The sequence below is a fragment of the Pan paniscus genome, chromosome 4 (assembly GCF_029289425.2).
Source record: "Pan paniscus chromosome 4, NHGRI_mPanPan1-v2.0_pri, whole genome shotgun sequence".
Classification (NCBI taxonomy): domain Eukaryota; kingdom Metazoa; phylum Chordata; class Mammalia; order Primates; family Hominidae; genus Pan; species Pan paniscus.
Genome location: NC_073253.2, coordinates 44,743,524 through 44,764,732, shown reverse-complemented (window position 1 = coordinate 44,764,732; position 21,209 = coordinate 44,743,524). Strand labels below are relative to the sequence as shown.

Genomic DNA, 21,209 nt, shown 5'->3' with positions numbered 1-21,209 from the left:
TTGTCTACACAATTTCATTTGCCAATTCCACTGTAAAGGGCAGTTTCTAACACAGCATTCTAAACTAGGCACCTCCAATGCAAGGCTGAGACTAGTACATGAAGGAATGGAAACCATTGTGTCTGACTGCTAATTGAAGATTTGTATTTCAACAGGCATAGGGTTGACAGAACATTCAGTCATCTGAAAGACTAGCAATATGATTAAATTCCCAAAATGGCATATAAACCACTTCCAGAGGCCTCATTCCTTCTTCTGGTCAAGACCTACATTAATAGTAACATCACTGACCGGGCTGGGTGGCTCACGCCTGTAATCCCATCACTTCGGGAGGCCGAGGCAGGTGGATCACAAGGTCAAGAGATCGAGACCATCCTGGCCAACATGGTGAAACCCCGTCTCTATTAAAAATACAAAAATTAGCCGGGCGTGGTGGCGTGCGCCTGTAGTCCCAGCTACTCAGGAGGCTGAGGCAGGAGAATCGCTTGAACTCGGGAGGCGGAGGTTGCAGTGAGCTGAGATTGCACCATTGCACTCCAGCCTGGCAATAGAGTAAGACTCCATCTCAAAACAAACAAACAAACAAAAAACCAGTAACATTACATTAGCATAAGGGACACAACCCGTAATTTTGGTAAATTTTGTAGGTATGCTTCCAAGTGTCTAAGAGTCATTTAAACCAAATATGCAGTTAATCCAATCAAACTGAATGTAAACCTGTAGCCCAATTTCATAAGCACCAATCTTGATTGGAATGTCTTGAATTAAGCAATCTGCTTCCACAAAGTCATCTACTCCTAGAACCAAAAAGTTCCTGGGATTCCTGACTCAATTACCTGAGTTCTGACATGCGTGTATACAATGGGTAACAACGTGAGCTAAAACTGAGAAGCCTGCACCCATAGCTGTATTCTCAGTAATAGCAACAACTAAGACTAACTAACCCTTTGAAGCTTTTTAATTTCCTTTCTTTTTTTCCTTTTTCTTGCTCTTCAAGAGTTTGACAACATACCTTTGAAGTTTTGTGATGTTTCTTCCAGAAGACAATTTTGGATCTGTCATTTGTAACTGGAGCATCTAGGCAAATACAAGGAGAAAAAAGTCAGAGGTCTCTTGTGGTTAATAAAACTTAATGGCTGTAGTTGATTTACTACAATAATAATAATAGAATGGAAAAAAGCTAGAATCCTCTGTTAAAGTATACTACACATCAATCTATAAGTATTTAGTCAATAAGAACATAATACGGGCCCAGTGCAGTGGCTCATGCCTGTAATCCCAACACTTTGGGAGGCCAAGGCAAGAGGCTTGCTTGAGGCCCAGAATTTAAGACCAGCATGGGCAACATAGCAAGACCTCATCTCTACAAAAAAAGGAACACAATATGGATCAACTGTGAGAGTATTGACAACTGCTAGTTTACTTAATTTTTTTTTTTTTTTAAGATGGAGTCTAAGGCCGGGCACGGTGGCTCACAGCTGTAATACCAGCGCTTTGGGAGGCTGAGGCGGGCAGATCACAAGGTCAGGAGTTCGACACCAGCCTCGTCAACATAGTGAAACCCTATCTCTACTAAAAATACAAAAAAATTAGCTGGGCGTGGTGGTGGGCGCCTGTAATCCCAGCTACTCGGGAGGCTGAGGCAAGAGAATCACTTGAACCCAGGAGTCGGAGGTTGCAGTGAGCTGAGATCACACTATTGCACTCCACTCTGGGCGACAGAACAGGACTCCGTCTCAAAAAAAAAAAAAAAAATCGAGATTGAGTCTAGCTATCGCACCCAGGCTGGAGCGTAGTGGCACCATCTCAACTCACTGCAACCTCTGCCTCCCGGGTTCAAGCAATTCTCCCTGCCTCAGCCTCCCTAGTAGCTGGGATTACAGGCGCCCGCCACCAAGCCCGGCTAATTTTTGTATTTTTTAGTAGAGATGGGGTTTCGCCATGTTGGCCAGGCTGGTCTTGAACTCCTGACCTCAGGAGATCCGCACGCCTCGGCCTCCTAAAGTGCTGGGATTACAGGCGTGAACCACTGCGCCCAGACGAGTTCCCTTAATTTATACCACAAAGTATATTATGATATCAATTCACAAGGTTATTTAATCATAAAAACAAAAATTTTTCTTAAAACCAATTGAGGCTCACGCCTGTAATCCCAGCACTTTGGGAGGCCGAGGCGGGTGGATCGCTTGAGGTCAGGAGATCAAGACCAGCCTAGTCAACATAGCGAAACCTCGTCTCTACTAAAAATTAGCCGGGCATGGTGTGTGTGACTATAATCCCAGCTACTCTGGAGGCTGAGACAGGAGAATCGCTTGAACCCGGGAGGTGGAGGTTGCAGTGAGCCGAGATCGTGCCACTTCACTCCTGCCTGGGCGACAGAGTGAAACTCCGTCTCAGAAAAAAAAAAAAAAAAAAAGCGCTGCCTTTGTACCCCACCATGTCTCCGCCTGGTGTCTGGGGTCAGGTTGCAGCGCCAGAGCACGTGCTTGCGCATAAATGGGGCAGCCTGGCCCCCTGCGGATGGTCCTTTTAACCGCGAGCAACAAGGAGGCGAAAAAAAAAATTGATAGTTAATGTGTCCGCCTTTTTTTTTTTTTTGGGGGGACTGAGCCTGGCTCTGTCACCCAGGCTGGAGTGCAGTGGCACGATCTCCACTCACTGGACAACCTCTGCCTCCCAGGTTCAAGCAATTCTGCCTCAGCTTCCCAAGTAGCTGGAACTACAGGCGTGCACTAGAATGCCCAGCTAATTTTTTTGTATTTTTAGTAGACAGGGGTCTTGCCATGTTGGCCAGGCTGGTTTCGAACTCCTGACCTCAGGTGATCCGCCCACCTCAGCCTCCCAAAGTGCTGGGATTGCAGGCCTGAGCCACCACACCTGGCCTATAGTTAATGTGTCAACTTTTATAAATGAATATAAATATGTCTCTCAAACTTAAAGTATATTTTCACTAAAAAAATAGCAAAATAGAGCTGGGTGTGATGGTTCATGCCTGTAATCCCCGGCACTTTGGTAGGCCAAAATGGGAGGATCACTTGAGGCCAGTTCAAGACCAGCCTGGTCAATATAGTGAGCCCCTATCTCCATTAAAAAAAACAAATTAAATAAATAAAAGAGAAAAGCAAAATAGAGCTCTTGAATTGTCCATTTAAAAAAATATTCTGGGTTTGGCAGATAAAATAGCTCTGACAAAAGTTTTGGATTAGTTAAAATCTAGAAAATGCCAAGCAAATCTAATTATTGTCATTATCTCTTATAAGATGAAGTAGTAAATTTTTGTAGTTTCCTTGAAATACAATGGAAACCCAGGAAACGCCTAAGGCATTTAAAGGGTGTAAAAGTCATCTTAATTATTTCATAATTCCAAATATATAGCCTGAATTTGAAGAAAGGAATATCAAAAAGACTTGTCAGAACAGAAATTCACAATAGGAAAGACTTGGAACCAAGCCAAATGTCCATCAATGATAGACTGGATTAAGAAAATGTGGCGCCGGGCACGGTGGCTCACGCCTGTAATCCCAGCACTTTGGGAGGCCGAGGTGGGTGGATCACATAAGCTCTGGAGTTCGAGACCAGCCTGACCAACATGGAGAAACCCTGTCTCTACTAAAAAAAAAATACAAAGCTAGCCAGGGGTGGTAGCACATGGCTGTAATCCCAGCTACTTGGGAAGCTGAGGCAGGAGAATCACTTGCCATTGCACTCCAGTCTGGGCAGCAATAGTGAAACTCCATCTAAAAAAAAAAAAAAGTGGCACATATACACTATGGAATATTATGCAGCCATAAAAAAGGATGAGTTCATGTCCTTTGCAGGGACATGGATGAAGCTGTAAACTATCATTCTCAGCAAATTATCACATGGACAGAAAACCAAACACCACACGGTCTCACTCATAGGTGGGAATTGAACCATGAGAACACCTGGACGCAGGGTGGGGAACATCACACACCAGGGCCTGTCAGCGGGGTGGAGGGCTGAAGGAGGGATAGCATTAGGAGAAACACCTAATGTAAATGACGAGTTGATGGGTGCAGCAAACCAACATGGCACATGCATACCTATGTAACAAACCTACACATTATGCACATGTACCCTAGAACTTAAAGTATAATACAAAAATTTTTAAATTTTAAAAAAAGATCACAGTGAATGGGTACAAAAGTACTATTAGATAGAAGGAATAAGATCTAGTGTTCCGTAGCCTAGATCTGGCCTAGGGTGACTATAGTTAACAATAATTTATTGTACATATTTATATATTTCCTTTTTTTTTTTTTTTTTTTGAGAAACAGTCCGCTCTGTCGCCCAGGCTGGAATGCAGTGGCGCGATCTCAAATCACTGCAACCTCCGCCTCCCAGGTTCAAGTGATTCTCCTGCCTTAGACTCCTGAGTAGCAGGAATTACAGGCTTGTGCCACCATGACTGGCTAATTTTTGTATATTTTGTAGAGATGGGGTTTCGCCATGTTGGCCAGGCTGGTCTCAAACTCCTAAGCTCAAGCAATCCCTGAGCCCAAGCAATCCTTGAGCTCCTTACAGGCATGAGCCACCATGCTCAGCCTTTTTAAATTTTTTTTTGAGACAAGGTCTTGCTCTGTCACCCCGGTTGGCGTGCAGTAGTACAATCACAGCTCACTGCAGCCTCAACCTCTCAGACTCAAGCGATCCTCCCACCTCAGCCTCCTGAGTAACTAGGACTACAGGTATACACCACCAATCCCAGCTAATTTTTGTATTTTTTGTAGAGATGGGGTTTGCCAGGTTGCCCGGGCTGATCTCGGACCCCTGGGCTCAAATGATACTCCTGCTTTGGCCTCCCAAAGTGCTGGGATTATAGGCATGAGCCACCATACCCAGTCTGTATATTTCAAAATAACTAAAGGAGTGGAGTTGGAACGTTTCCAACACAAATAAATGATAAATGTTTAAGGAGATAAATATCCCAATTACTCTGATTTGATCATTACACATTGCATGCTTGTATCAAAATATAACATGTACCCCATAAATATGTACAACTATTATGTATGCATAAAAATTAAAAATAAACATGACAAAATGTACTATTAAGAATATTAGTCCAAAAAACAAATAAAAACAACAAAAGAAGAAAAAAAGAAATAATAAACAAAAAAAAATAAAAAGAATATTAGTCTGAGGCCAGGTGCGGTGGCTCTGGTGAACCCAGAGATTAAGGCTGCAGTAAGCCATGTTTGCGCCCCTGCACCCTAGCTGGGTAATAGAGACCCTGTCTCAAAACAAAAATAAAACTGGGCAAAGGCTGGGCAAAGTGGCTCATGCCTATAATATTCCCAGTGCGGCCGGGCGTGGTGGCTCATGCCTGTAATCCCAGCACTTTGGGAGGCCAAGGCGGGCAAATCACAAGGTCAGGAGTTTGAGACCAGCCTGGCCAATATTATGAAACCCGGTCTCTACTAAAAATACAAAAATTAGCTGGTATGGTGGCGGGCGCCTGTAGTGCCAGCTACTTGGGAGGCTGAGGCAGGAGAATCACTTGAACTCGGGAGGCAGAGGTTGCAGTGAGCCGAGATCGAGCCACTGCACTCTAGCCTGGGCGACAGAGCAAGACTCCATCTCAAATACATATATATATATATATATATATATATATATATATATATATATGTATTTTTTTTTTTTTTTTCCCAGTGCTTTGTGAGGCCAAGAGTTTAAGATGAGCCTTGGAAACATAGTGAGATCCCATCTCTACAAAAAATAAAAAATAAAAAAATTAGCTGGGCACAGTGGCTCACACCTACAGTCCTAGCTACTTGGGAAGCTGAGGCAGAATTGCCTGAGCTCAGGAGTTTGAGGTTACAGTGAGCTATGATCACACCAGTGCACTCCAGCCTGGGTAACATAGTAAGACCCTATCTCAAAAAACAAAACAAAACAAAAACTAGGCAAAATACCTGAACAGATACCTCACCAGAGAAGTTATACAGATTATAATCACAGAAAAAGATACTCAATATCATATGCCATTAGAGAATTGCAAATCAAAAAACAATGAGTTACCACTACATACCTAATAGGATGGCTACCATTTTTTTAAAAACTGACAACACCAAATGCTTGTGAGGATTGCTGATGGGAATGCAAAATGGTAGAGCAGCTTTGGAAGACAGTTTGGCGGTTTCTTACAAAAGTAAACATACTCTTACTATATGATCCAACAGTCTTGCTCCTTGGTATTCACCCAAATGAGTTTAAAACTTAGGTCCACTCGGCCGGGCACAGTGGCTCACGCCTGTAATCCCAGCACTTTGGGAGGCCGAGGAGGGCGGATCACGAGGTCAGGAGATCGAGACCATCCTGGCTAACATGGTGAAACCTCGTCTGTACTAAAAATACAAAAAATTAGCCAGGCCTGGTGGCGGGCGCCTATAGTCCCAGCTACTTGGGAGGCTGAGGCAGGAGAATGGCGTGAACCCGGGAGGCGGAGCTTGCAGTGAGCCCAGATGGCGCCACCGCACTCCAGCCTGGGCAACAGAGCAAGACTCCGTCTCAAAAAACAAACGAACAAACAAAAAACAAAAACAACTTATGTCCACTCAAAAATCTGCACACAGATGTTAGTAGCAGTTATATTCATACCAAAACTTGGACGCAATCAAGATGTCACTTAGTAGGTGACTGAATAAATAAACTAGTACATCCAGACAATGCAATGTTATTCAGGGCTAAAATAAAATGAGATCCCAACCCATGAAAAAAACATGGAAGGACCTTAAATGCATATTTGAGTAAAAGAAACCATTCTGACCGCCAGGTGCAGTGGCTCACGCCTTCAGTACCAGCACTTTGGGAGGTTGAGGCGGGTGGACATTATACGTCATTATATATTTGTCAAAACCCGTAGAAGACACAACACCTAGAGTGAACCTTAATGTAAACTATGGACTTTGGGTAATACTGTGGTGTCAATGTAGGTTAACAGATTATAATAAAAGTACAACTTTAATGTGGGGTGTCAATAGTGGGGAAGGCAGGTGAAATGCTCTATACTTTCTGCTAAGTTTTGCTGCAAACCTAAAACTGCTCTAAAAAATAAAGCATATAAAAGGAAAAATTTGGCCGGGCGCGGTGGCTCACGCCTGTAATCGCAGCACTTCGGGAGGCCGAGGCGGGCTGATCACCAAGTCAGGAGATCGAGACCATCCTGTCTAACATGGTGAAACCCCGTCTCTACCAAAAATACAAAAAATTAGCCGGGCGTTGTGGCGGGCGCCTGTCGTCCCAGCTACTCGGGAGGCTGAGGCAGGAGAATGGAGTGAACCCTGGAGGTGGAGGTTGCAGTGAGTCGAGATCGCACCACTGCACTCCAGCCTGGGCGACAGATCGAGACTCCGTCTCAAAAAAAGGAAAAAAAAAAGTAAAAAAAAAATTTTTATTAACTGGAACACAGAGGATAAGTAATCCTGCTTCGCCCCTTGCCTCTCGCCCCTGCATGGGGCGAGGCAGGATTGATCAAACCCAGAAAGACTGAGTGAGAATGGATGTTGAACACAGAACTGAAGGATGAATGTGAGTTACCTGAATAGAACCCAGGGGCTTGAGTGCAAGAAGAGGCGGGCATTCCAGGCAGAGGAGAGCAAGGGTAAGGGCCCCACGGAAGGCATTCGAGTAGGAGGGTAGAACTATGATGACAGAAGACTCAATAACGATCCAAAGAAACCAAATGATTGGGCGCCTTCTTTCGGATCCGTGACTTCCAGCGCCAGGAGTTTCTATTGGCTCTTATACCGTTGCTCTATGAGATAGCAATGTTTTTGTCCTTCAGGCTCCCCTCCAATTGCTGAGCTGCTGGTGTGTTTTGAGGAGTAGAAGGCAAAAAGAACCCTCTTGTTTTTCTTTGGATCTAGAGAGAATCTGAGCAAATGACAAAGCAAATGGGGTAAAATGTCTTTTTGTTTAGTTTTTCCTGATCTTCCCATGAGAGGCAAATACATGTTAAGGATAGTTGAATCTGAGTAAAGGGTATAGAAATATTCCTTACAAGATTTTTGTTGGCAACTGGTCTAAGTATGAAATTATTTCCAAATAGAAAGCTAAAACAAACAAAACAATTGGCCTTGGGAAACTGGCCAATCTTGAAGTAATCAAGTAATATTGTTAAGGGACAATCAGTGTTGTGAAAACAACACGGATACACCCCCTCCCTCCCCCTCAAAAAAAAAAAAAACCCTAAATTCAGTTCCCCCGTTGCTAATGTGTGATCCCGGCAAAGTCATCTAAGTCACTGAGCTTCAGTTCCTCCACCCCAGAGAGTTGTTGCAACGATCAAATGAAAGAATGTCTATTAAAGCCTTTCATGAACTATATTATTGCTGCTACCGTAGAAATGGAAAGTGTACAACACTAGATCCAAAACTACTTTTGACACTTCTGAGACTGTGGCCGCGCCTCTGTCACCTTCCAAAGGCCACTAGGCCTTTCCTGAGCTGGCATTGGCAGCGAACACTCTTGCCCGGCTAACCTTTCCAGGTGGGCGGCGCACTGGCTGCTCTGCTCTCCAGGTGGCCGCTGCAGCTGCCCAAGAGCGCAGGCGCAGAGGCAGACCACGTGAGAGCCTGGCCAGGCCTTCCGGCCTAGCCTCACTGTGGCCCCGCCCCTCTCGAACGCCTTCGCGCGATCGCCCTGGAAACGCACTCTCTGGGACCGGCAGCCGCCAATGGGAAGGGAGTGAGTGCCACGAACAGGCCAATAAGGAGGGAGCAGTGCGGGGTTTAAATCTGAGGCTAGGCTGGCTCTTCCCGGCGTGCTGCGGCGGAACGGCTGTTGGTCTCTGCTGGGTGTAGGTCCTTGGCTGGTCGGGTCGCCGGTGTTCTGCTTCTCCCCGCTGAGCTGCTGCCTGGTGAAGAGGAAGCCATGGCGCTCCGAGTCACCAGGGTGAGCCGCTTCGGACTGCGAACTAACGCGGCCTTCTTCGCTGCTGCCTGCTCGCCCTGCCTCGCCTGCGGGAGCCTCCCGAGCGGGAGAGGGCCGCAGGAGCGATTTGGGGAGGAAGGTGGGAGGGGACTCACCAAGAGAGCGCCGAGGTGGGCCCAGGCCTGGTGAGGGAGTGTGGGGGACGATGGATGGAGGGAGGAAGGTGAGAAAGAGAACTGGACGGATATTGGATAAATGTTTTGGGGAGGTGGAGAGTCGACTGGGAACCTTTTGAAAAAGTGATAGAGGGTCCCTGAGTGGGCCCGCCAGCAACTCTGTAACCCCCTTCCCAGAGAGAAGGTGTCTGCAATTGGAGGCTTTTTCGGTTTCCTTTCAAATGTAAATTCCCGGTATTTTAGGGCTGGCCAGGACTAATCAGGGAATCCCTCAATTGGTAAATGTAGAGGTCGGCGGAAACTGACTTGTCACGGCCGCAGAGTAGACTCTGGGACCCATGTTTTCCCTCGGAACCCATTTTTAGTCGGCTTTCTTTCTGGGAACTTCTCCTTGTGCCCCACCTTAATTAACCCTTGACTTACTCGAGCCTTCGTGGATCAGCTCTTAAAGTGGTCTTGCTTCTTTCAGAACTCGAAAATTAATGCTGAAAATAAGGCGAAGATCAACATGGCAGGCGCAAAGCGCGTTCCTACGGCCCCTGCTGCAACCTCCAAGCCCGGACTGAGGCCAAGAACAGCTCTTGGGGACATTGGTAACAAAGTCAGTGAACAACTGCAGGCCAAAATGCCTATGAAGAAGGTAACTCTCTTCCTGACCTAACTTCTGTAAGAGCCCGCCTTCCAACTGTGGCCTTTGATGCAGAAACATTTCATTCTCTCTGTTTCATCTACAGGAAGCAAAACCTTCAGCTACTGGAAAAGTCATTGATAAAAAACTACCAAAACCTCTTGAAAAGGTACCTATGCTGGTGCCAGTGCCAGTGTCTGAGCCAGTGCCAGAGCCAGAACCTGAGCCTGTTAAAGAAGAAAAACTTTCGCCTGAGCCTATTTTGGTAAACTTATTCTTACCATTGTAGAGTCTGTTGATTATTTCTTGTCCCTTATTTCACTGATACATGCAAGAGCATTCAAATGAATAGTAATAGTAATACTATTTATTGAGTGCTTAGCATGAGGCAGGCTCTGCCTAACATTTTACATGCATTAACTCACATAATCTTTTACACGTACTCTCTGAGGTATTGTCACCTCTACTATTTAAATCATGGCTTTAGAGAAGTTATGTCAGGGTCACACACGTAAGTGGCCCATATGGGATTCAAGCTTAGGCTGTCTGGCTTCAGAATCTATGCTTTTAATTGTTAACTGTCTTATATTCCTTCGTTAATGATATTAAGTAGTAGCTGTCTGAGCCAAAGGCTTTGTTGTCCAAGTACAAGCCATCTCTGCAGAATTTATTGGCGTAAACATAGAATGTTCTCTTGAATTTCTTACTGCTGCATATGGCTACTAAATAATAAGCCTGTAACATTGGAATATGCAAAGGAGTAAAACAGGAAGAAGGCAACTTTTCAGGGAGTGGTTAAGAAGATGAATTAACACTTAGCCTCAAAAACAGTAACTTTTTATTAAATATAAGGTATGTAAATGTATTCTATGATAGACCTACCTGTGAAGGAAAGGTAGGTCATGTAGAGGAGGCTGCTTTGATGAAATTGCAATGAACTGTATTCTGAAGCTCTGTTTTTTTAAACTTAGTTAAAACCAGTTGGGAAAATTATCTGAAAAAATTTTTTTGAGACAGAGTCTGGCTCTGTTGCCCAGGCTGGAGTGCAGTGGCGTGATCTCGGCTCACTGCAACCTCTGCCTCCCAGATTCAAGCAATTTTCCTGCCTCAGCCTCCCTAGTAGCTGGGATTACAGACGCACGCCACCACGCCCAGCTAATTTTCATATTTTTAGTATAGATGGGGTTTCACCATGTTTGAACTCCTGACCTCATGATCCGCCCGCCTCGGCCTCCGAAAGTGCTGGGATTACAGGCGTTAGCCACGGCACCCAGCCAGTTCAGCTTCTTATATCTAAGGATAAGAGATTGAAAGCTATTGCTTTAGTGTTGAATTTCAGGGCATAGCACATGAAATATGTAGCCAGCACAGTCTTTGGGCATATCAAACTACGTGAGGCTTTCTTGGAAGGCCCATGCTGATTCTTACCTTTGCTTTCCCACTTAGTAAGAATGCCTTCCCCACCCTGTCTTTCATTTAGCTAATAACCTTTTCATCCTTGAAAACAGCTCAAGCATCAACTCCTGAAGCTTTCCCAAACTTCCCCCATCTCCACCCCTGTTCCTAGAATCAGTCTTTTTTTTTCCTTTGAGACAGAGTCTCACTCTGTTGCCCAGACTGGAGTGCAGTGGTGCCATCTTGGCTCACCACAACCTCTGCCTCCCGAGTTCAGTGATTCTCCTGCTTCAGTCTCCCAAGTAGCGGGGGCTACAGGCACGTGCCACCATGCCTGGCTAATTTTTGTATTTTTAGTAGAGACGGGGTTTCACTATGTTGGCCAGGCTGGTCTCGAACTCTTGATCTCGTGATCCACCCGCCTCAGCCTCCCAAAGTGCTGGGATTACAGGTGTGAGCCACCATGCCCAGCCTTAGTCTTATTTTTGTTTATTTTTTTTTTCCCGAGACGGAGTCTTGCTCTGTCACCCAGGCTGGAGCGCAGTGGCGCGATCTTGGCTCACTGCAACCTCTACCTCCTGGGTTCAAGCAATTCTCTTGCCTCAGCCTCCTGAGTAGCTGGGATTACAGGCGCCAGCCACCACACCCAGCTAATTTTTTTATTTTTTATTTTTTTATTTTTAGTAGAGATGGAGTTTCACGATGTTGGCCAGGCTGGTTTCGAACTCCTGACCTCGTGATCTGCCTGCCTCGGCCTTCCAAAGTGCTGGGATTACAAGCGTGAGCCACCATGCCCGACCTTATTTCTTTACTTTGTCTACTAAATTCAGAGTCCCTTGAGGATGCCATGAAGTCAATGCCTTGTAGAGTTTGACTTCAAGAAGGTGCTCAATAAATGTTTGAACAATGGGATAAAGGGAGCTTGAAGGAAATGGTTAATGGTGATGAAGTTAGTTAATCCTTAGTAGTCAGGATAGAATTTGTGTTGAGTAGTGAGAAGCAGTTTATATTATGAAATAAAGACTAAAGACTGAATTGTCATTTATTTGGACTAACTTCACGTGTTGCTGATAAAAATTAATTACTTCTCAGTTTCCTTTGCAGCAAAGTCTAGAATGTGAATTTATTTGCTTCCAACTTTAAACTGACTCACTCTAAGTTGGCATTTCACTGTTTTTTTTTTTTGCCCAGGCTGGAGTAGAATGGCGCAATCATAGCTCACTGTATCCTCAAACTCCTGGGCTCAAGTGATCCTCCTGCCTTGGCCTCCTGAGTAGTTAGGACTGTAGGCAGCTGCCTTCATGCCCAGCTAATTTTTTGTAGAGATGAGTTATTGCTATATTGCCCAGGCTGGTCTGGAACTCATGGTCTCAAAGGATCCTCCCACCTCAGCCACCCAAAGTACTGGGATTACCGGCTTGAGCTGTTATGCCCAACCTCATTCTTCTTAATTGAGAAATTAAATGATCACTTTTTTCTTTTTTAACAGAGACAGGGTTTTGCTATGTTGCCCAGGCTGGTCTTGAACTCCTAGCCTCAACCTCAGCCTCTCAAAGTGCTGAGATTAAAGGTGTGAGCCACCGCGCCCAACCCAAATGATCACTTTTGATGTTAATCACTTCCTAAAAAGAAATGGAATAAATCTGAAAAGATACTTTTCCTTTAAGGAAATGAATTGTATGCCGATTCAGCAGAATACTAGCTTGAGTTGGTACCAATAACCTGAACTTCATGCCCAAACTATAGTGCTTACTTCTATTTGCTATTTCAAGATATCTCTTTGTTTCAAGGTTGATACTCCCTCTCCAAGCCCAATGGAAACATCTGGATGTGCCCCTGCAGAAGAAGACCTGTGTCAGGCTTTCTCTGATGTAATTCTTGCAGTAAATGATGTGGATGCAGAAGATGGAGCTGATCCAAACCTTTGTAGTGAATATGTGAAAGATATTTATGCTTATCTGAGACAACTTGAGGTAAGTATTATCATTCGTTTTTTTTCTAAACTGCATCTAACTTTATGAAAGTATTTTCCATCAATAGTTTATAATAATACAAGCAGGACGTGGGCAGCATTTCTTAAGAGATCACACTTTCAAATTCTCCTTCATGGAATACCTATAATAAAAAGTCACTAAATAAACCAATGGAGTCTATTTGTCACTTTCTGCAGGAAAGTTCGAAGTTAGGGTGGATACTACTATCGCTTTCTAAAGGAAAATCCACAGATTGAATTTAATATGTATATATGCGATCTCCACCACGTTTGGAATGGTTAAGTCCCAAACTCTGCATTTTAGGTGATAACGGGTCAGGAAGTGGATGAGGATGTAGAATATACTCAAAGACTACCGCCACCCCTAACACAAGGCATTTTGTGTTAGTGTGGCTGATGTGCATCCAGTTGTTGGTGAAATTATTTGTGCCCAAAAGGAGTACACTCAAAAGCTACTTTTTGGTTCACTTCAATTTGATCCCACTTTTGAAACTTTCTATTAATGGCATTTGCCCTTTCCCTACAAATACAAGCACTCTTTATGGCAGCATAAACATAGTAACATAAATTATACTGTTACCACATTTACGTAGTTTTGTTGTTGTTGTTGTTTTGTTTTTTTGAGATGGAGTCTCACACTGTCGCCCAGGCTAGAGGGCAGTGGTGTGGTCTCAGCTCACTGCAGTCTCTGTCTCCTGGGTTCAAGCAATTCTCCTGCCTCAGCCTCCCAAGTAGTTGGGGTTGCAGGCACACACCACCATGCCTGGCTAATTTTTTGTATTTTTATTTGGTTTTGGTTTTTTTGAGACAGGGTCTTGCTCTGTTGCCCAGGCTGGAGTGCAGTGGTGCAATCTCGGCTTAATCCAGCCTCCGCCTCGGGTCAAGTGATTCTCATGCCTCAGCATCCCGAGCAGCTGGGATTACAGGTGCCCACCACAACACCCAGCTAATTTTTGTACTTTTAGTAGAGATGAGGTATCACCATATTGGCCAGGCTGGTCTCGAACTCCTGACCTTAGATGATCTACCCATCCCGGCCTCCCAAAGTGCTGGGATTACAGGCCTGAGCAACCGCACCCAGCCCCCAGTTGTTTCTAATGTGTTGTCTTATGTCATCACTGACATGTTCATCTCTTGCCTGCTCCTTTTTGGCCTCTCCTTTTTCTATAGGATTCTTCTGCAAGACTTCTTTGCCAGGAGCAGCCTTCTGCTTTTAGTTTCTTCTTCCATCTTTCTAGTGCTTTTTAAAGTTGTGTTCTAACTTTGGAGGGTTCAATTTAGTAAATGTGCTGTTTCTTTTTTTTTTTTTTTTTTTTTTGGGACAGAGTCTCGCTGTGTCACCCAGGCTGGTGTGCAGTGGCACAATCTCGGCTTACTGCAAGCTCTGCCTCCCGGGTTCACGCCATTCTCCTGCCTCAGCCTCCTGAGTAGCTGGGACTACAGGCATCCGCCACCACGCCCGGCTAATTTTTTATATTTTTAGTAGAGACGGGGTTTCACCGTGTTAGCCAGGATGGTCTCAATCTCCTGACCTCATGATCCACCCGCCTTGGCCTCCCAAAGTGCTGGGATTACAGGTGTGAGCCACCACGCCCAGTCTGTAAATGTGCTGTTTCTTGATGCTTCGTTCTTGTTCTGTGCAAGGCCATTTATGCAAAGCAACCCCTCAAGTGGCAGAGGAGCTGAGAAACCAAGGAATTAGGCAGATAAATGGAGTTTGCTGGTATTGGGTGACTGATGAGGGGGAATTTACAGACATAAGTATGGTCTTTGATGGCTGTAAGATGTAGATCTCTGCACTGTAACCCCTCGTACCCACGGCTTGGGTATGTATACATTTTCTTGGGCAAAGTATACATGCTCTAGAATCAACGTGTGGGTGGCTGACAGAATGCTGCAGACATCACAGCCTATAATGTATACAATAATATCAAGGGCTGTTTTGGAGGAAAGGCCAAACTTAAAGTGAATAGGCAGAAGTCACATTGAATTAGTATTTAAAATAAAGTCACTGTTGTCCCCACAGTTCTTAGCTATGTTGCTGTTGGGGTTTAACCCAGGAGCAGGCAGGAGTGTTGTAGTACATGGGTTCCAGCTGCCCTGGGAGTTACTGATATTTTCTCTACATAAAGCTCAGGTTCTAAGTTTAGAGGCTTAAGTGAAAAGATCTGAGATGATAATATAGTATCTTTATTTGGAAGGGAGTGGACCAGCAGCAGTTGTGGTGAAGAATATCGTAAGACCTGACAATATAAAAAAGCTGTCATACTGTCCTATCTAATGTTTGCCTTTTTTTTCTTTTTTTTTTCTTTTTTTTTTGGGTGGGGAGACAGTCTCACTCTGTCACCCAGGCTGGAGTGCAGTAGTGCAATCTCGGCTCCCTGCAACCTCCACCTCCAAGGTTCAAGCAATTCTCCTGCCTCAGCCTCCCAAGTAGCTGGAACTACAGGTGTGCGCAACCATGCCCAGCTAATTTTTGTATTTTTAGTAAAGACAGGTTTTGCCATGTTGGCCAGGCTGGTCTCGAACTCCTGGCTTCAAGCAATCTGCCAACTTCAGCCTCCCAAAGTGCTGGGATTACAGGTGTGACCCACCACGCCAGCCTTCATGTTTGCTTTATTTCTTGGTGATGGTGTCGTTTGTGGTTGACCATATGAATAATTGAATTAAGAACTGATATAGATTATAAATGCCCCAGTGCTACTGTAGGAACTAACTGATCTTTCTGGACATAAATGTGTCACATGGAGTCATGTTTCTAAGAATAATCAGCATTTTCTTTTGCAGGAAGAGCAAGCAGTCAGACCAAAATACCTACTGGGTCGGGAAGTCACTGGAAACATGAGAGCCATCCTAATTGACTGGCTAGTACAGGTTCAAATGAAATTCAGGTTGTTGCAGGAGACCATGTACATGACTGTCTCCATTATTGATCGGTTCATGCAGGTGAGCATTTCAGTAAGAGTTTTCCCTTCCAGGATTCTAGCCGAGTCATAAGAAACTGACGTTTTCAGGCCAGTCTGGGCGCAGTGGCTCATGCCTGTAATCCCAGCGGGCGGGTGGATCACAAGGTTAGGAGATGGAGACCATCCTGGCCAACGCAGTAAAACCCTGTCTCTACTAAAAATACAAAAAATTGGCCGGGCGTGGTGGCGGGCACCTGTAGTCCCAGCTACTGGAGGCGGAGGTTGCAGTGAGCTGAGATCGCGCCATTGCACTCCAGCCTGGGTGACAGAGCGAGACTCAAACAAAAAAGAAAGAAAGAAACCGACTTTTTCAACTAAAATCTTTCTTGGGGGATATGGTGTCATTAATTAAGATTTTGCTATGGGAGAATGTCTTTCTACCTCTCCTTCATCATAGCTCTGTGTCTCCTTTTCAAACATTTTATTCACCCTATTGAAATTCCCATTGCAGAATAATTGTGTGCCCAAGAAGATGCTGCAGCTGGTTGGTGTCACTGCCATGTTTATTGCAAGCAAATATGAAGAAATGTACCCTCCAGAAATTGGTGACTTTGCTTTTGTGACTGACAACACTTATACTAAGCACCAAATCAGACAGATGGAAATGAAGATTCTAAGAGCTTTAAACTTTGGTCTGGGTCGGCCTCTACCTTTGCACTTCCTTCGGAGAGCATCTAAGATTGGAGAGGTACAGGTTTCTTGAGAAACCTCTCCGTATGGGTACATTAGGGGGAACACTGCTGCTGACCAAGCACGTTGAATTCAACTGACCTGTATTATACCTAACTACATGGGGAAGGGATAAAGTTGTTCTTTATTTCTAGTCAGGCTGCATGTTAATATTAGGACTTTGCATGGGCATTTGAGAGTTTGTAGACAAACATTTGTAGTTAAAGATACATATGGGCATGCAGGTTAGTGCCAAAGGAAAATTTTCTGAAAGAAAGTAACATGGGTTTTGTTTCAGGTTGATGTCGAGCAACATACTTTGGCCAAATACCTGATGGAACTAACTATGTTGGACTATGACATGGTGCACTTTCCTCCTTCTCAAATTGCAGCAGGAGCTTTTTGCTTAGCACTGAAAATTCTGGATAATGGTGAATGGGTAAGCTGTGTCCCACAGAACTCCTAAGCTTTTAAATTTTAAAGAGTGTTTGACTAAATACAGAACTTTTGTTATTAAAAGGCAATTCAAGTGGTTCATAAATATGGGATCTACTGAAGGAATAGTTTAAAAAGATGTCTTAGAATGTTTCCACATCTTTTTGTTTTTGAGACAAGGTCTCGCTCTGTCGCCCAGGCTGGAGTGCAGTGGTGCAGTCTTGGCCCACTGCAACATCAGCCTCCAGAGTAGCTGGGATTACAGGTGTCTGTCTAGTTTTTAAATATTTTTCATGTCAGACGGGTAATATGCCCACATTGTAACAAGGTTTGAGGGTGGCACGTTTCACACGTTCACATGAACACCAAATCATCACACTTATGAACTACGAAAGAGTCGCCCACCAGCCTGGGCAACATAGCAAATCCTCATCTTTACAAAAAATATATAAAATTTTATATATATATATATATATATATATATATATATATATATATATATATATAGGCACACGCCTGTAGTCACAGCTACTCTGGAGGCTGAGCTTTGTATTTTTTGTAGACATGGGGTCTCTCTATATTACCCAGGCTGGTCTTGAAACTCTGGGCTCAAGCGATCCACCCACCTCCACTTACCAAAGTGTTGGAATTACAGGCGTGAGCCATTGCAACCAGTCGAGTGTTTCCATTTCTTTGCCTGATTTCAACTTTATTCCCTTTGAGAAAGGTAGAGCAACTTTTACTCCTTACAGATGAAGAAACTTGAAGGTCAAATGACATACTAGTAGTTCACTCATATTCATTGATTCAACAAATGCTTCTCCTATGTGACAGGCACTACCCTAGGTCTTTTTTTGTTTTTTTGAGACAGAGTCTCGCTCTGTTGCCCAGGCTGGAGAGCAGTGGCGTGATCTCGGCTCACTGCAACCTCCGCCTCCTGGGTTCATGCCATTCTCCTGCCTCAGCCTCCCGAGTAGCTGGGACTACAGGTGCCTGCCACCACGCCAGGCTAATTTTTTATATATATATATTTTTTTTTTAGTAGAGACGGGGTTTCACCGTGTTAGCCAGGATGGTCTTGATCTCCTGACCTCGTGATCCGCCCACCTTGGCCTCCCAAAGTGCTGGGATTACAGGCGTGAGCCATTGTGCCCGGCCTACCCTAGGTCTTAAGAATAGAACTATGTAGCTGGGTGCAGTGGCTTACATCTGTAATCCCAGCACTTTGGGAGGCAGAGGTGGGCAGATCACGAGCTCAAAAGTTCAAGACCAGCCTGACCAACATGGTGAAACCCTATCTCTACTAAAAATACAAAAATTAGCCAGGTGTGGCAGTGCGCGCCTGTAATCCCAGCTACTCAGGAGGCTGAGGCAGGAGAATCACTTGAACCTGGGGGCGGAGGTTGCAGTGAGCCGAGATCATACCATGCACTCCAGCCTGGAGCGAGACTCCATCTCAAAAAAAAAAAAATTACAAAGTTGGCCTCAAGGAAGTGGAGTCTAGTTTTAGGGTGGGCAAGTCAGCAATTACAAAAGTGCAATTAGGTTTGAGCAGAGGAAGCATGAGAGCACCTAGGAAAGGAGTCTTTAGCTTTGTCTCAAATTTCAATTATATTAATTATACAGTACCCATCTCTTTTCCACTCCTGAATAACATCTAACATCTAGAAACTTTATGAAAATCATTATTGATTGAGCATTTTTAACATTAACTTGTTGCCTTAGACACCAGCTCTACAACATTACCTGTCATATACTGAAGAATCTCTTCTTCCAGTTATGCAGCACCTGGCTAAGAATGTAGTCATGGTAAATCAAGGACTTACAAAGCACATGGTGAGTCAATATAGTGGCATTGTAAGATGTTGAAAAGTGTAATAATTCAAACTTAATGCCTGCAAATGCCTGGTTTATTTTTAATGAGTTAATGTTTTAAATGAATACCTGTATCATTGCATCTTGTGATTTTTTTTCTTTTGCCTCTTTAATTGCTATCTTTTTGTCTTCCAGACTGTCAAGAACAAGTATGCCACATCGAAGCATGCTAAGATCAGCACTCTACCACAGCTGAATTCTGCAATAGTTCAAGATTTAGCCAAGGCTGTGGCAAAGGTGTAACTTGTAAACTTGAGTTGGAGTACTGTATTTACAAATAAAATTGGCACCATGTGCCATCTGTACATATTACTGTTGCATTTACTTTTAATAAAGCTTGTGGCCCCTTTTACTTTTTTATAGCTTAACTAATTTGAATGTGGTTACTTCCTACTGTAGGGTAGCAGGAAAGTTGTCTTAAAAGGTATGGTGGGGATATTTTTAAAAACTCCTTTTGGTTTACCTGGGGATCCAATTGATGTATATGTTTATATACTGGGTTCTTGTTTTATATACCTGGCTTTTACTTTATTAATATGAGTTACTGAAGGTGATGGAGGTATTTGAAAATTTTACTTCCATAGGACATACTGCATGTAAGCCAAGTCATGGAGAATCTGCTGCATAGCTCTATTTTAAAGTAAAAGTCTACCACCGAATCCCAAGTCCCCCTGTTTTCTGTTTCTTCTTGTGATTGCTGCCATAATTCTAAGTTATTTACTTTTACCACTATTTAAGTTATCAACTTTAGCTAGTATCTTCAAACTTTCACTTTGAAAAATGAGAACTTTATATTCTAAGCCAGTTTTCATTTTGGTTTTGTGTTTTGGTTAATAAAACAATACTCAAATACAAAAGGTATCTTTTAAAAAGTTAGTTTACTGCTTCCTTAGGCTCTTTCTAAATCCCACCCACCTGAAGGACATCAATTATGGGTTTATCCTTCATGCCTTATATAAATACAGATGTGCATATGAATTTTGTGGGTTTTTTAAAAATGTGGTTCATTCTATATACATAACAATTACTTTCAACATACATAAGCCTACCTGTATTTGTGCATTATATTACATGGTACAGATAAATAGTCATGTGCCCCATGAACATTTTGGTCAAAGATAGATTACAGATACAATGGTGGTCCCATAAGATTATGATGCCATATTTTTACTGTACCTCTTCTTGTGCCTAGATACACAAATACTGACTTGTGTTATAATTGCCTGCAGTATTCAATAATATGGTGTATAGGTTTGTAGCCTAGGAGCTATAACCTATACTATATAGCCTAGGAGTGCAGGAGGGTATGCCATCTAGATTTGTGTGAGTACACTCTGATGTTTGAACAATAAAATCACCTAATGATAGGTTTCTCAAACCATATCCCAATCCTTAAGCAACACATGACTAATGGATTCAACCATTTCCCCTGTTCGTTCAGATTGCTTTTTCTTTTTGCCCCTACAATTTTGTTGATAATACTGTTTTTTGGGGCTTTTGTTTTTGTTTTTGTTTTTTTTTTGAGACAAGAGTCTCACTCTGTCACCAGGCTGGAGTGCAATGGCGCGATCTCAGCTCACTGCAACCTCTGCCTCCCAGGTTCAAGCGATTCTCCTGCCTCAGCCTCCTGAGTAGCTGAGATTACAGGCACGCGCCACCACGCCTGGCTAATTTTGTATTTTTAGTAGAGACGCGGTTTCACCATGTTGGTCAGGCTGGTCTTGAACTCCCGACCTCAGGTGATCCACCCGCCTCAGCTTCCCAAAGTGCTGGGATTAAAGGCGTGAGCCACCACACCTGGCCAATTTACTGTTTTATACCATGCTTTTTTGTGTGTATTCTAGGTTCCCTAAAGCAAACATGCATTTTAAATTTTGATAGAACCAGATGACATACAAAAGTGCCTGTTTTCTCTGCATTATTAAAACTGAAGGTAATCAGTCTTTTATTTCTATGACTCCCAACTGGCAAAAAATATTTGCCATTTTAACTTTTTTTTTTTGAGGCGGAGTCAAAAAGTGCCAGTTTTCTCTGCATTATTAAAACTGAAGGTAATCAGTCTTTTATTTCTATGACTCCAACTGGCAAAAGATATTTGCCACGTTAACTTTTTTTTTTTTTTTTTGAGACGGAGGCTCACACTGTCACCCAGGCTGAAGTGCAGTGGCATGATC

The 21,209-nt window shown here is 43.6% G+C and overlaps 1 protein-coding gene and 2 non-coding genes across 3 annotated transcripts; 2 read left to right on the top strand and 1 right to left on the bottom strand.

Annotated features, from left to right (window-relative positions):
* The first annotated feature begins 2,416 nt into the window (after positions 1-2,416).
* Positions 2,417-2,548, top strand: LOC112439975 (small nucleolar RNA SNORA76). The gene has a single exon (XR_003028191.2). It is a non-coding gene; the product is annotated as a small nucleolar RNA SNORA76 (small nucleolar RNA).
* A 6,077-nt stretch (positions 2,549-8,625) lies between these two features.
* Positions 8,626-19,403, top strand: CCNB1 (cyclin B1). The gene is made up of 9 exons (XM_003806791.4): positions 8,626-8,919; positions 9,544-9,714; positions 9,809-9,967; positions 12,888-13,070; positions 15,878-16,036; positions 16,508-16,744; positions 17,024-17,164; positions 18,886-18,996; positions 19,171-19,403. The coding sequence occupies exons 1-9, from the start codon at positions 8,899-8,901 to the stop codon at positions 19,276-19,278; spliced, it is 1,290 nt and encodes a 429-aa protein (XP_003806839.2). The 5' UTR covers positions 8,626-8,898; the 3' UTR covers positions 19,279-19,403.
* On the bottom strand, positions 17,455-17,558 carry LOC112439997 (small nucleolar RNA U13). Its single transcript, XR_004671788.1, has one exon. It is a non-coding gene; the product is annotated as a small nucleolar RNA U13 (small nucleolar RNA).
* Positions 19,404-21,209: the final 1,806 nt, after the last annotated feature.